The 14,181-nt window shown below is 37.6% G+C and overlaps 1 protein-coding gene across 4 annotated transcripts in view; it reads left to right on the top strand.

The window, feature by feature from the left end:
• The window catches only part of LOC114945212 (synaptogenesis protein syg-1), a 281,456-nt gene that overhangs the window by 251,427 nt on the left and 15,848 nt on the right, over positions 1 to 14,181 (top strand). For all 4 annotated transcript variants that reach the window (XR_014924590.1, XM_029321322.2, XM_029321321.2 and 1 more), the window contains 6 exons: positions 1,286 to 1,440; positions 7,366 to 7,510; positions 9,394 to 9,524; positions 10,952 to 11,111; positions 12,730 to 13,029; positions 13,246 to 13,545. Coding sequence is in view for 3 of the 4 variants with exons in the window: in XM_029321322.2 (XP_029177155.2) it covers positions 1,286 to 1,440; positions 7,366 to 7,510; positions 9,394 to 9,524; positions 10,952 to 11,111; positions 12,730 to 13,029; positions 13,246 to 13,545 (1,191 nt within the window). In the remaining variant the exon portion in view is untranslated. The remainder of the gene's footprint in view (positions 1 to 1,285; positions 1,441 to 7,365; positions 7,511 to 9,393; positions 9,525 to 10,951; positions 11,112 to 12,729; positions 13,030 to 13,245; positions 13,546 to 14,181) is intronic.

Genomic DNA, 14,181 nt, shown 5'->3' with positions numbered 1-14,181 from the left:
ATTACGAAGCCGAGTTTACCGCATAAACACAGAATTGCGTGATGCGAATATGCAACGCGATTGTATAGACGCTTGAGTACCGGCGGCTTATGCCGGTAATCGTGCTTTTAGCACCAATATGCCGATTGAACACGACGAGATTCTAGTCGGTAGATTAAGGTTAGCGAAGGTGAAGGTAATGGTGGACGCGCGCGGCGAAAGGAAGGAAGAGAGAAGAATTTTTCATTGGAGTCAAAAGTTCGGCGTACTGAAAGTTTAATTCCAGACTCTCTCCCTGAAGCGGTGGTGTGCGAGTTGAATGAAAAATCTCTCTCTCTCTCTTTCTCTTTCTACGTTACTTATGCCGAACTACGTTCGTCGTCGCACTCGCACTTTTTTTCGTTCCCCGACGTAGCGAAGAAAGACGTTCCTTTGCCGAGCCGTTGACGATTAAATTCGATGGAAAGATGTCGGGGTGTGGGTGATTCAACCGAGACTTATTTCGCGGTTGAATCGGGCGACTATATCGGCACTTTTATCCACGTCGTCGAGATGTCAATACCGTGACACTTACCGTGACGCTCTTGCAAGAGGCAATTTAATGTCTCGTAAACATTGAGCGTATATATATGTTCCGAGCAATCTCCTTTTGTTCAATGTATTCATATATGTCTTCATTAAAACATTTCTAATATTGAAAGCTAATATTTTTCAATTTTACTATTAATTATTTATTCATCAACTCTTGCAAGATTTGTATTTCTGTCAATCATCCCCTACTATTATACTTGAAAGAAAGTGTTACTAATATCGATTCGAAAGAAAATTGTACTAATACGATTGCAAAGAGACGACAGCGAGGACTTGCAACGTTGCACGTTGTTATCGCACTGGCAGTTAATTCTGCAATAGCCCTAGATTAGGTTAAAGATTGATGTTTAACTCCATTTTGTCTGTGCACTATTCAATACTTGGCTCAATTAATCAACGTAAAACGCCCACCCAGTCCTTAATCTATGAGAGGCGCGGTTCGAAGGTAGCGCGCCACTGCTGCCTCCCCGAGGCTATCAGGGTGTAGGTTTTGCGGCAATACGTTCAGGGGTGGTAACTGTAGCGTGGTACCACTCGTTTAAAACGCATTAGGGAGCGGGCGGACGGTGGTGCAAGTCCGTAGCCGCTCTAAGCACCGCAATTCCGCAGCTGCCGCAATTCTTGTTCGTGCTTTTTGATCGAGCGTCCATCAACGTCCGCGCGCCATTCACGTGGTCCACACTTGTGATCGACCTCGATTCTCTTCGTGTTTCAGTGAGGCCCTTGAGCGTGACGATACTCAGCAGCGAACACGCGCCCCTAAGCGCGAATCGGAAGTACGACATCAACTGCATGACAGTCGGTTCAAGGCCGCCGGCCGAGCTGTCTTGGTACATGGATGGCAAGAGGCTCGACAATCAAACGAACAAGGTAAGGATCGTACGAATCATTATCGTTCAAAAAGATGGACGTCTTATATATATTGCACGAAGAACACATTTTTCATTAAATAAATACTCGCTCGCGCGAGTATTAATTCCTCTTTTTTATCAATATCGCATTCTCGATAAACGTTTTACATTTTGAAAAAAAATATAATTTTTCTTTTAATTTTTTTAAAGCGCTTAAAAAGGTTTGTCAAAAATGTCAACTCATATTTTTATCTAGGACGATTACTTTTTTCTGCATGTGTGATTTCACGTAACTATTTCGAGTGCCAAAAACACGATATTCGATATTCGTTTTGGAATTCTATTGATAAAATGCCCACGCGAGTAAAATTAATGTGTGACAACCGTCATAGGCGAAATGCTAGTAGCAGAAAGGGAAACAAATCGAACGACCCCCGACGCGAACCGTAAAATAATTTCCTATTCTGCGTTTTCGCGCACCGAAGTGTATATAGAACGAAAAAAAAAAAAAAAAAAAACAACAAAATGATTCATCGTAGCCTATTTTCTCTTTGCCACCTAACTCGCTTCGCGTTAATGGTATCATCGATACGATACCGAGACGATCGATCTCCATTATCTCCTCCTCGCGTCACGTCGATCTTTTATTTGTAATATGACGTATCTCTCCAATCTATGAAATATTTATTCGGCGGAGCTCTAATACCACCATCTTAGAATTCCACGTCGGTGCAAATTTGGAAAAAAAAACAGCCAGGGGTGCCAAAAAATGGCGCGAAATCTCGTTCGAGGAGAGATGCCTGTTCCTCCACGAAATCACTGACATTAGCGACCGGTATCAGTATATTTGCATCGTTGCCATTAAGCTTCCTCTCCGACACGCCATGGCGCAATTATCCGAATAGCCAGGCCAGCTTTCGTGATCTCTCGCTCTCGCTCTCTTGCGATTCGCGCCTTCTCGTCTCTATCTCGCGTGCGCGTCTCCCTTCCCATCGCTCTTTGATCCTAACATCGCGAGGAGAAACTCTCCTTCGTATATATACATGTATATATATATATATACGTAAACTCGAACTCTCGGGCGAATCATCGATCTACGCCCGTCTCGCATTTCCGCGGCGCAAACTCTTCCTGAAACGTGATTCTTTGATCCAACCGCCCCCCAAATTACATCTCGATGTACACGCCGTTCGAATCTCTCCTCTCGCTGTAAGACTGCCGCTTGTAAGAGTTTTTCCAAAGAGTTTCGTCCCGAACGGTAAACGTACCCGATTCAATTCGTCATCGTACAAAAGAGGCGGCTCTTTCACTCTTTTACGAATGAATGGAAAAGATTAGTTCATTTTTTTCTCTTGGGAGAGAAAATGATACTATAAAAATATGTAAGTATATCTCATAATTCAAATTTGTTATAATTTATATAATACGAAGTTCGATATGTTTTAGTCTGCGTGGACAAAGATTTTTTGGTTTTTCCAATTAATTGTATAAATGGAGCGATGATAGATGCAAATGTGAGATGATTTGACGTTAAGGAGATCTATTTGCTCTAGGAGTAGAACAAAGTTATCTAATATAGATGGTACATACGTAACTATGAAGCGATGGACATCATCCATCATCCGACGACTTGTCAACAGTTCTATGACAGATTCAAATGGGAGAGATATGTAGAGTGTATTATATAAACAGTAATATAGAACAATACAAATGCGTAATTATATTTTACTATAATCTTTTATTATTGCTTTATTGCTTTCTATTTGTGTCACACTTATTAAATTTTTGGCGCATTTTTACCGTGCAAGATGATATAATTCTAGATTTAAATCTTTAGACTTTATATTAATTTTAGATGATATATTTTCTCTAAATTTCAGACTATAATCGTTTTCTCAAAAATCGAAGAAATTCTTTTTAATTATATTTTACTCAATTTTACTACTAAGAAAAGATCTTAAATTATTGAATACGCTGTTTTTGCAAACGCGACGAAATTGCCATAGTATTTGTGAACTTTGATAAAGCATCCAATTCTATATTTATTGAACATTTTTCTACCAGAAAATCCGAATCTAAAACACAATTCGTCGCACGAAATCGAAACGAGTATTGGAAAACTAACTGTATCTACTCCAATTATTCTCTTCGATTATCGTCTTATCCATGATTCTTTGAAGAATTCGATTTCACGCGTACTATTCAAATATTTCTCTGCGTCGATAAACATTTTCGTTTTGCGATTAAATTCACGTGACAATTTGTATTAATATCATAGATATACAAAAACGCGCAGATTATGTAATTGCAGAAATTTATAACGAATCATGATGAAAGGAACACATAAAGATCTCGCTGATATCCGCGTGCAGAAATTTTGCGTAACGTCACTTTCGCCAGCTATCCCGTGCATAATCGAGATGCGGTAAAACTTTCGGAATGAAAAATGAAGCGCGTTGCCATCCGTACACGTGAATTTTGCAATAACGATTCGCCGACCCGATCGATCTCGCGGCCGCGCTTGTGATCGACGATGATCCAGCGCAGTGGCGGAGAGATTCAAAGAGCTGATATTTTCCGCCGCAAATAACGATCACGTTGTTGGCCGGTGCCGGGCAGGCCGCATCCACAGTTCTGACACGTTCGCGCTATCTCGCGTTATACGTCATAATATCGCGGTGTCGAATGAAGTTCGGTACCGGTAGACATATCGAGGTATGGCGAGCAGAGTGCGAGAGAGAAAAAGGGAGAAGGGGTAGAAAAACGCAGGGGCGAAACGGAGAGAGGCTGGATTGTGGACAGTATAGTTGGCAGTGGGTGATTCGACTTTGCCGATTTATGACCGCCGCGCGAATTTCGGGCCAATTTCGTTCCGAGCTCCACCGCGTTCCCGCAAATGTACACTGCGATGCAAAAGTTTCAATCTCTTCATCAGCTAATCTGCTTTGAAATGTATATTGCTCGTTAAGAAATTTTCTTTTTTTTTTTTTTTTTTTTTTTTTTGCAAAAGAGTATTGCGAAATGCAGTAATTGTAAATATGCTCTCGAGATGAATTACATTGCTATGTATATATTTAAAATTTAAGGTAGGTAGATATTAAAATAGATTTAAGATAAGGGTTACATTTCGTTGTATTTCTTTTCTTTCGACATATGCTTGTGCGCTTTTCTATCGCATCATTATTACGCGACCCATACTTGTTACTTACTCACACTTTTACAAAAACTACTTGAAAAGTCGCGTGCCTTTTCTAAAACGTATTAACATGATTTTAATCGCGCTCTTAAGGGAATTGCACAGTTGCAACTTTAATATTTTTAATGGGACGAGATATGCATATAGTTTATTAATCGCAGCATTCTTATTACGTGCATGAAACCACCGTTTCTTTTCTTGTTTATAAAATGCGAAAATTCGTATACATTTATATACATTTGTTTGTGATGTATTCTTGAAACTTAAACAAGTGAATTGAAATTTTACTAAAGAAAATTATGCTAAAGAATGCTAAACAAAATTAAATCGTGCGTTGACCTAACAAATATAATAAGAACAAATGTATGCATAAATATTTGATATGTAAATTGCTTATTATTTTTTATTAGTTTCTTAATGTATTTTGAAATATTAAAAAGTTTTAATTTCAAAGAATTGAAACTGTGGTAAAAATATTTTTGAAACTCTGAGATATGCATAAAACTTGCGTAAAATTAATTTCAAAGATTCTCTCTATAAATCTTATTTAAAATAATAATTTCTTTTTATTTTTATAAAATTCATATTTTAAAAGCAAATATTAATATTTATGAACTTGAAAAGAAGCAATTACAATTTCATATTCAGAGTAATTAAATATACTTATTAAACATACATTTTTTTATTCATTATTATTGTAAATTTGAATTAATATTATACTCAAAAAAATTTTTATTTATTTGTATGATTTTATATGGTTTCAATATTTAGCGATATTTTACAAGCCATATTCAACAAAATTATCGATAATGGGAATCGATAAAGAAAGCGATTAAGTTCATTATATAAACGAATAAAATGGACAATTTTCATTAATCGAGTGACAAATGCAATAGATCTCTTTTACGATATGAAAGCACATCAATGTAAGCTTTTGATTGAAGGCTGCTAATTTAGAGACGTTCAATTAGCTTTGAGAAATCCATTAGCTTGACCAATATAGTGACGTGATAAGACATGATCACAAACACGATTATGAGATAGTTCGTTGTCACTTCGGTCGTTACTGCACGAATTTATCACAGTTTCAGTAGGAGAGAGAGAAAGAGAGAGAGCGAATTGTTTAGTTATAGTTGTATCAAAATCGAATTACCCTCTAATCTAGAACTGATGATTTTATTATTTCGCAGAGAATTTGTGAGAAATGGCGAGAAGAATTATTATAACTTGAACAATGAGTTAATTTCATTTAAAATTACGCTAACAAGTCACTTAATCCAAATTATTAAAAAATTATTGAATTTAATAAAAGCACACAAATTTCCTTCTTTCGAAACATAACTTTAAAAATAAAAATGATTGTAATTATTACATACTTTTTTAAATTAAAATAAAGATTAATGTTATTTCTGTCGATTAAATTATAATAATTGAAAACGAAAATTGATATTATCTGAACTATGAAAATCGAAACATAGAAATACGGTTTGAAATCTATTATGATATTTATTAAGTCTTGCTATTTTTGTATCAGGATATTCGACTTTAATAAGTCTAATTTAATCTAGTTTAATCTAATTGAACTAATCCAATCAGAGAGAATATACTATTAAAATTTCGTTTAGTGTCTTGCAGACACTCTACATAGATGCTTCCTCGTAGAGAAAGATTTGCGCGCGAGCGTCAAAGATGTGGTTGTGTATAAATGTTAGTTAATTACATGTTTTCTGACGAGACATTTACACGTCGTGTGGATTTACGCAAATACACAAGCCGGTTTCGTGTCGGTTACGTTAAAGTTACATTCACGTAAGGGGGTGAAATATTCACGTGAAAGTCAGTTACTATTACACCACAAAGGTGGGTGATAAACGCCTCCTAGACTGACTCGTCCGGTCATTAAGACTTATCGCCGGATTAACGCCTGGCTTATAAGCCCCAATACGCCCTTACCTCAAACGCGCGAGTACGAATAATTATACCCGCTGTAGCTAATGCTATCCTTTGACTCGAGATTATCTTTTAGATAAAATTCTTCAAAAATTTCGTTTCCAAAAGGATTACAACTGCGTATAATTTATAATTGCGAAACATTTACGGTATCTCGTCTTAGTCGATTATAATTAGCTCCTCTCTCATAGCGGCATCGTGTTAAAATGCATATATCATGTTTCTGCATCTAGTACACGACGCGATATCTGGCGTCGACGCTAATTAGTAGCGAAACTTTAATGAAACGCTTGCAAATTAATAAACGTAACAACCTGCGCAAAATAATAAATAAACAAAATGTTGGTACTGTATCGTAACTGATATAATAGGTGGATATGGCTGATGCTGTCGCAAATTGTTCATTTATCGCTATTAACAAAACAGATAACGCGTTCATATTAAGCATTAGCATTAAGTACGGGTGATCTAATTACTCGTGCACGATGCGCACTTTAATAGGAGCGCCGTAGCAAAAAATATCGGGAATGCAATTAACGTATGCGGCATAAGACACATTAAAATGTGTAACGTATAATTATAATTTCGATATATCGATTATGGGAATAATTTTATATAACTCTGATACTCTCTGAACTCGAGACCACGTCAATATGTAAAATTTAATACGATGTATAATGGTCTTATATTATCTTATCTTACAACTGAAACTACACAAAGTATCTTTTCTCGTTAATTAATAGTTGATAATAGCGTTAATAATAATAATAATAAAATCATGACCCGATTTTGTTGCAGGTTTCGCAGGATGGTAACATGACGACTTCCATCTTAACATTTCAGCCCACTCTATTAGATCATGATAAAGTTATCACGTGCAGGGCTGAAAATCCTAAACTCACCCGCGGTATAGCAGAGGATACATGGAAACTGAATGTTTTTTGTAAGTATGCATTCTCACACGTTGAATACAAATGAAGAGAGTTGCACGGGCAAGCGATGAAAATGAAAGATCTTTCAATAATTTCCATCGAATCGCGAATGTTCAATAAAGAGAACAATATTCAACGATTATATAGATTATGTATACGATATGTTTTGTCTTGCATTTATCAATAATAATAACAATAGCGTAATACGCATGTTTTGTTGAATATTATTGCCGACGACATACTACCGTCTGCATAATCAGAATAATTACAATACACGCTGCACGCACATACACGATATTGGCATACATACACGATAGGCAGTATAAAAAAATTGGACGAGGATAATATCAGATCACAAACCAATAGCTGGGGTAGACCACCAGTTTACATACTCGTAATGGCAACACGATACGCTCTGCGGAGCCGGCATTATTATCACTGATATCATTATTCATTAACGCAACGCTGTCAATATTGTGCGAACGCGCCAACAAAATGCTCCAGATCCAACGTTATTGCAAGACAATAACGCGCAATCATTTCTCCCTTTTATGCCTTACCGCACAATAAAAACAAACGAGTAAAAGAATATTTCTCAGCGTTATAATAAACGCACGGGATCCGCTTTTTATTTTTATACAACTATAAAAGTAAACACAAGTCTCATCGGGAATGAAATTGTTACGCGCACGGCAAACATTTCTATGTTATCCTAGCAAAAATTTCACTTTAACGGGTTCGCGCTCCGATCGGCTGTCTGAAACTCTCTTTTTCTCCTCGTAAAGGACGTAACATACAGAGTTGTCCTCGTAACATTTGTTACAATTTTTCAGGCATTTATGATAATCTGACAAAAAAGCCATGAACAGAAATTTATCATACGTATACGTGGCGATCGTTACGAAGATTACCTTGTATATATATAGATATTTGAGAATATAACCGTATACAAAAATATGTTTCGAAAATTTGGACGCAAATTGTTATGCGTTAGATGCGCGCGTTGTCGCATAAAAACAAGTTGGCAGTGATTCACCAAGTCCTAAACTCGAAAACGCGTGTCGCTCTTCGCGCAATCGACACATCGAAAAATCCTCGTGCAAGTTATATATATATATATATATATATATATATATATATGTCAACACGTGCATCTGTATGTATGCAACGGGTACGGTAAACGGGTTAAAAGCCTGGCAGGCCGAAACAAGACCGTCGATATAGATTACGTTCGTGCAAACGCGAATGTAATCACAATAACGAGACGTCAACGACGGCGGCCAAAATGGAACGTCCGGCGCGACGGCGATTTATTTCACTTGCCGCGGCGCGCTGCCGACATCTCGCGAACTCGAAAACCCGAATACAAGTCACAATGCAAGGCAAGTCTATTGTTTCTGATAAACAAGTTATATCTTTGTAAATAGAAATTCGTAGTTGAGTCAAGTTGCTATAGAAATTTAATTCTCCGTCAATATGACGATTAAAATTGAATAGGAATAACTTTTTATGTGTGGAAACTTTTAATCAACGTTTAACAAAAATAAGAAATAAGAAAATAATTTGATTTTTTTAAATAAACTTATATATGCGTATATGAATTTAAGAGTATAAATTTAAAATTGAAACACTCTTATATAACACAGATGAGAGACCCGTTTCTAATTATTTTTCTGAAACGTTAGATAACTTTTTATCATTTTTCCTACAATAATTTGAGAAAAATTGGACTTGTTTCAATCTTGTATACACACATCCTTCTCGAAATTTTTAATCACTTACATTTAGACAGACGGATATTAATTTGCATTTATTTATGGCATAAATAACCATTTATAAATCGTAAAAATAAATAAGATTGTTTCAATAACTCACGTATATTTTCTTGTTGCAGTTGTTCCGATCTTGCATCTGCAGCTCGGCAAGAATATGAATCCAGATGACATCGAAGAAGGCGATGACGTATACTTTGAGTGCAATGTTCGTGCGAATCCGGGTGCCTATAAAGTCGTATGGAAACATAACGTAAGTAAAGTCTTCGAGAAAAATCTTCTATATTGCACATACATTCGTGCATATTGTGTATTTTTATATATGCTATATTTTAAATCGGCGAAATATATGGTAAAAATGGACTGATATTATTAATCGAGAATAACGGTGAGTTAATAAATAAGATTAAAATTACTAAATAAAAATTGTATATATGACAACTGACAATGAGTGTATATTTGTACATATATACATAACACAAATGAATTGAGAAAGCTCAAGGTTTGAATTTGAACAATGACCTCTGAATTCTCTCGAGTGATATATTTGCGCTTGAATAGTTTCGACTCTACCTAAAACTGTTGGTTCAGAATAATGGCCATTGCAGTCGAAACCGACAAATAGGAAACAAACTTTCCGCATGCCTAAAACCTCTGCTGCTTCTCTAAATATTACCTAACTTGCGAGCCGTAATGTTCACCCGTTACGCAAACATAATACAATTACGCCACACAAGAATCTTCCTTAATATAATCTTAAATGCATCTTTCTTAATACAATTTTAAATTAGCTCGTCTTTTATCTTAATCAACTTTTTCATTTATACAACGGAGAGACGCGCTAAAAATTGTCTTATCTTAGTTTGACCGTTTCGCGATCGTATCATTAGAACTATCGTAACGATTTTTATAGAATACACATAACAAATTTTATTTCCATTTTTCCCCAAATTTTATCCCCGGAGATAGAGAAACATTAATGCAGTTTTCTTTGCGCGTAACATGCGAAGACTTGATCCGCTACTTCGAAGATGACTAGGGAAAGTATATTAAGTACGGTCTTGATACAAATGGTGGTGTAATTTTCCTTCGCCGTCGTTTTACGTTATTCCCACCGATCTCATTACGCGTCTCTTCTCCCTCCACTTTTCCCGTTTTTCGTCGACGTCTATTCAGATTTTGCGTCCTCACTACCTTCACGCTGACGTCATTACGTATTGTTTAATATAGTACGTTATTATAGCGCGGCGTCTATAAATGCTTTGTAAATACCAAAATATTCAACTTTACTGATGTTGTCGTTGGCAGTTCATTAACTCAATATTAATAAAACCCCATTTAATTAAGTAAAACCCCGCCGTTGTTCTGAACGAAATACATCTATCTATATCTCGCCGGGTTATTCCCACATCGAATATAAATGGTACAGAGGCTATAGATTGTATTACAGATTATATTGTTTTATAATACGCAAAAGTACAATTGTACATTCTCTCTTTAGTTTAATTATCGATCGATTAATTGCAGCGTGTATTTGTATATAGAGGTAGGCCATTTTCGAAATATGTAACATCGACGTACATTATCATGTAGATTGGAAATAACAACCGAGATACTCGCTGAGAGAGAGAGAGAGAGAGATAGCACGATAGCACTTGGATCTAATCGTGAATGTTCCAGGGAAACGTGATTCAGAATAACGCGAAGAACGGCGTTATAGTCCAGCAATACGGTTTGGCTCTCCAAGATGTGAATCGGTCCCTGGCCGGAAATTACACCTGCGTTGCCAGCAACGTCGAAGGCGATGGCTACAGCAATATCGTGGAACTTAAGATCATGTGTAAGTACCCATTATCATTGATCGCGTTATCACTGTCGTATCTAGAAAAGCGCTCGAGATTCGATTTGCGCGTCTCGTTGATATGAAAAATTTTATTTCGAGCAAATTCTTCCTCAATCCCGACCTCCTTTGTCGAGAATAATCTTTCCACCCTCTTTGCTCTCGCTCCGACTTGGATTACTCCGTTTTTCCGGTTCGAAATCCCTGTAATTGTTTCAAAGTGCGATGCTCAACGTCGCAGATATTTCAATGTAATACGATGTAAACGATGCGGCAACGTAACCGATGACTGACATTTAAATAGTGCGACGTTATTAAGCGTTTTCGAGAGAAACCTGGCTCTTTCGGGAAAAATCGCGATAACAGACTCTGTCTAGTTTCCCTGTAATTGGTCAACGGGCTTATAACGAGACCTTGAGGATATTACTCGTGAATAAACGTCAAACATCAAGATGTCGGCATAATTATTCATTAAAAACATAGTCGAAAGGGTTGAACGGGCGGACGAGGATGGAAGGGAGGTTGGACGTAACGAAGAAAAATATCCACAACGAACTAACAAATTATTCCAAAGCGGCAAACTCCGATTTCCCTCCTTCCCTTCTCTTTTTTCCCGTTTGCGCCGCGAAAAATGGGGAAATTATTCGAGCGAACGCGCGAATAATGCTCATCGATCTTCCGTCGAAAAGCCGGGGCGGTGGTCATCCCTTCCTCTCATCCTCGCACTTTTAATAAATGCGTGTAAACTCCACACGGCTCCGATCTGTATGTCGCATACTGCGGCTTTCTCTCTGTCCGGTGTATCATGAGAATCATATCTACTTTCATCGCGGTAGCATGACATTTTTATATATCTCAGAGATATATCCGCTAGACATTTTTATTTCACTCAAGATATTCTTGGAAGAGAGTTGTCGAGTTGTTTTTCAGCCCTTCTCTTTAAATATTAAATATTAACATTTTTGAAAATGACATTTATCTCAATACAGGGTATCCAGCAATGAAAAAATTCCCTGACTTTTTAGTATTATTTTTTATATAATTTGCAATATCTATATGATAAATCAATTAAATGTTGAATCATGAAATTCTTGAAATATTTTTGTCAACAATGAAAAGGTTCGGAAGTTAAAACAAAAATTTAAATCAATTATACAATCTGCATTATGTACAATATCGAAACGAACATGTTACTATAAATAATCACCTTTTTTATTTATATTATATTAAATTTTTTAGTTTTATCTATATTAAACACATTGAAATAAAATAACACGACGATGAAAATATAAACGAACAAACACGCTGTAGATGAATCGATTTTTAACAACACAGAAAATTAGCATGCTGGGAGTCAAGAAAAAATTTATATTTATTTAATAAAAATTTTCAAATTATTGAGACAAATGTAGAATAATGTGAAAAAATCCAGACAAATAGTAGAATCTCCTGACTTTTCCCTAACCGTTAGACACCCTGTCAATAGCCTCTATTTTACGAAAGAAAATAATACCGGTAAATAATTGAAAATGATACTAAAAAAAAAAAATGCGCGTTTGCTTTTATTCACTACATTCGCACGGTACAAAGTCGCTTGATTCCGACTGTCTCTTCCCAGACAAACCGATCTGCGTGCCGGATCAGAAGAGAATCTACGGGGTGGCGAGACACGAGGACGCTCGCGTGATATGCAGGGTCGAGGCGTTTCCGCCGCCGGAGAGCTTTCGTTGGGCCTTCAACAATACCGAGGAGATGGTCGACGTGCCCCAAGCGCGTTACAAGAATTCGACCAGACATACCCAGAGCGTCCTCACATACCGGCCGGTCACGGAAATGGACTACGGCACCGTGTTGTGCTGGGCGAGCAACACAGCCGGTCAGCAGAAGAATGCCTGCATATTTCACATCATTCCTGCGGGTATGTACGCACGTATGCTGCTCTCTGAATCGCTAAGGATTTCCGGGAAAAGTTGCTCCGGAGAAGCGTTTAGCGAAACGAACATGCCGAGCGTTTCGCGACGCGACGCCGGAACAACATTGTGTCGCTAAATTGGCAAATAATTTTCATTGAAATGGAAAGAGAGAGAGAGAGAGAGGGAGCGAACTGTAAACAATGTTAATGACGCGTGTACAGGCAAACCGGAAGCTCCATACAACTGCACGCTGACCAACCAGACCACCGAATCACTCTCGGTGGAATGCACCGCTGGTTTTGACGGTGGTCAGCCTCAACACTTCCTCCTTGAAGTGTTCGATCAGCACACGAGAGTTCTGCAGGCCAACGTCACGTCCAGAGATAATGCGGCTTTCACCGTACAGGGCTTAGAACCGGGCAAGGTTCTGAATATGATTCTGTACGCGGTGAACGCGAAAGGAAGAAGCGAACCCACTCTACTGGAAGGTTTTACGCTCAAAGTCGCCGAGAAGCAAACTGGTAAGTTGTGCTAGAAATATTACGTCGGAAGACGCGCGAAAAGTTTCGGGAATTTGTGACAAAATATTGGAAAGATTTACATTATCCGAAACGATCGAGATTAATAATATTACGTCGCGAAAATATGAACTTTCGAACAATAATAAGCCGATAATGATCCGTCGACGAATTTTTCAATCCACGCGGAATATAACGACGACAATGTTGCTTATATCTAAAATTCATGGCACTAATGATGATCGACAACGTCCGAGTCAGGTAGCTTCGAGGTCTGACGTTATCGATCGTATCTACGTCACCGAAATAAGTAATTTGATAGGAGCGTCCGAGCAAATTATCGACGCAACGTCATCCCATAAATTATGAGAGTAGCCGGGGAGGACGTCGGGTTAATCGAATTAGAGAATTAAATTGAACGGACCCGTGCGGATTGTCCCGTGTAACGTTTTAATCCGTTCATCCAGCCTGAATCCCCGAGTCGAACTCGATATACCGCCTCGTCGCAGCTAAAGACCGTATGGACCGTACGAAAAGTTTTCACCGCGAAAATTGAGCATCTGGATCGACAAAATTCAATCGGCGGCAAACACATCACAAACACATACGCACGCACAATCACCTGGACGGATATTACGC

The sequence above is a fragment of the Nylanderia fulva genome, unplaced genomic scaffold, assembly GCF_048542155.1.
Source record: "Nylanderia fulva isolate GAGA-0341 unplaced genomic scaffold, ASM4854215v1 Scaffold2, whole genome shotgun sequence".
Taxonomy (NCBI): domain Eukaryota; kingdom Metazoa; phylum Arthropoda; class Insecta; order Hymenoptera; family Formicidae; genus Nylanderia; species Nylanderia fulva.
The sequence above is the reverse complement of the archived record's forward strand: the minus strand, read 5'-3'. Positions and strand labels throughout refer to the sequence as shown.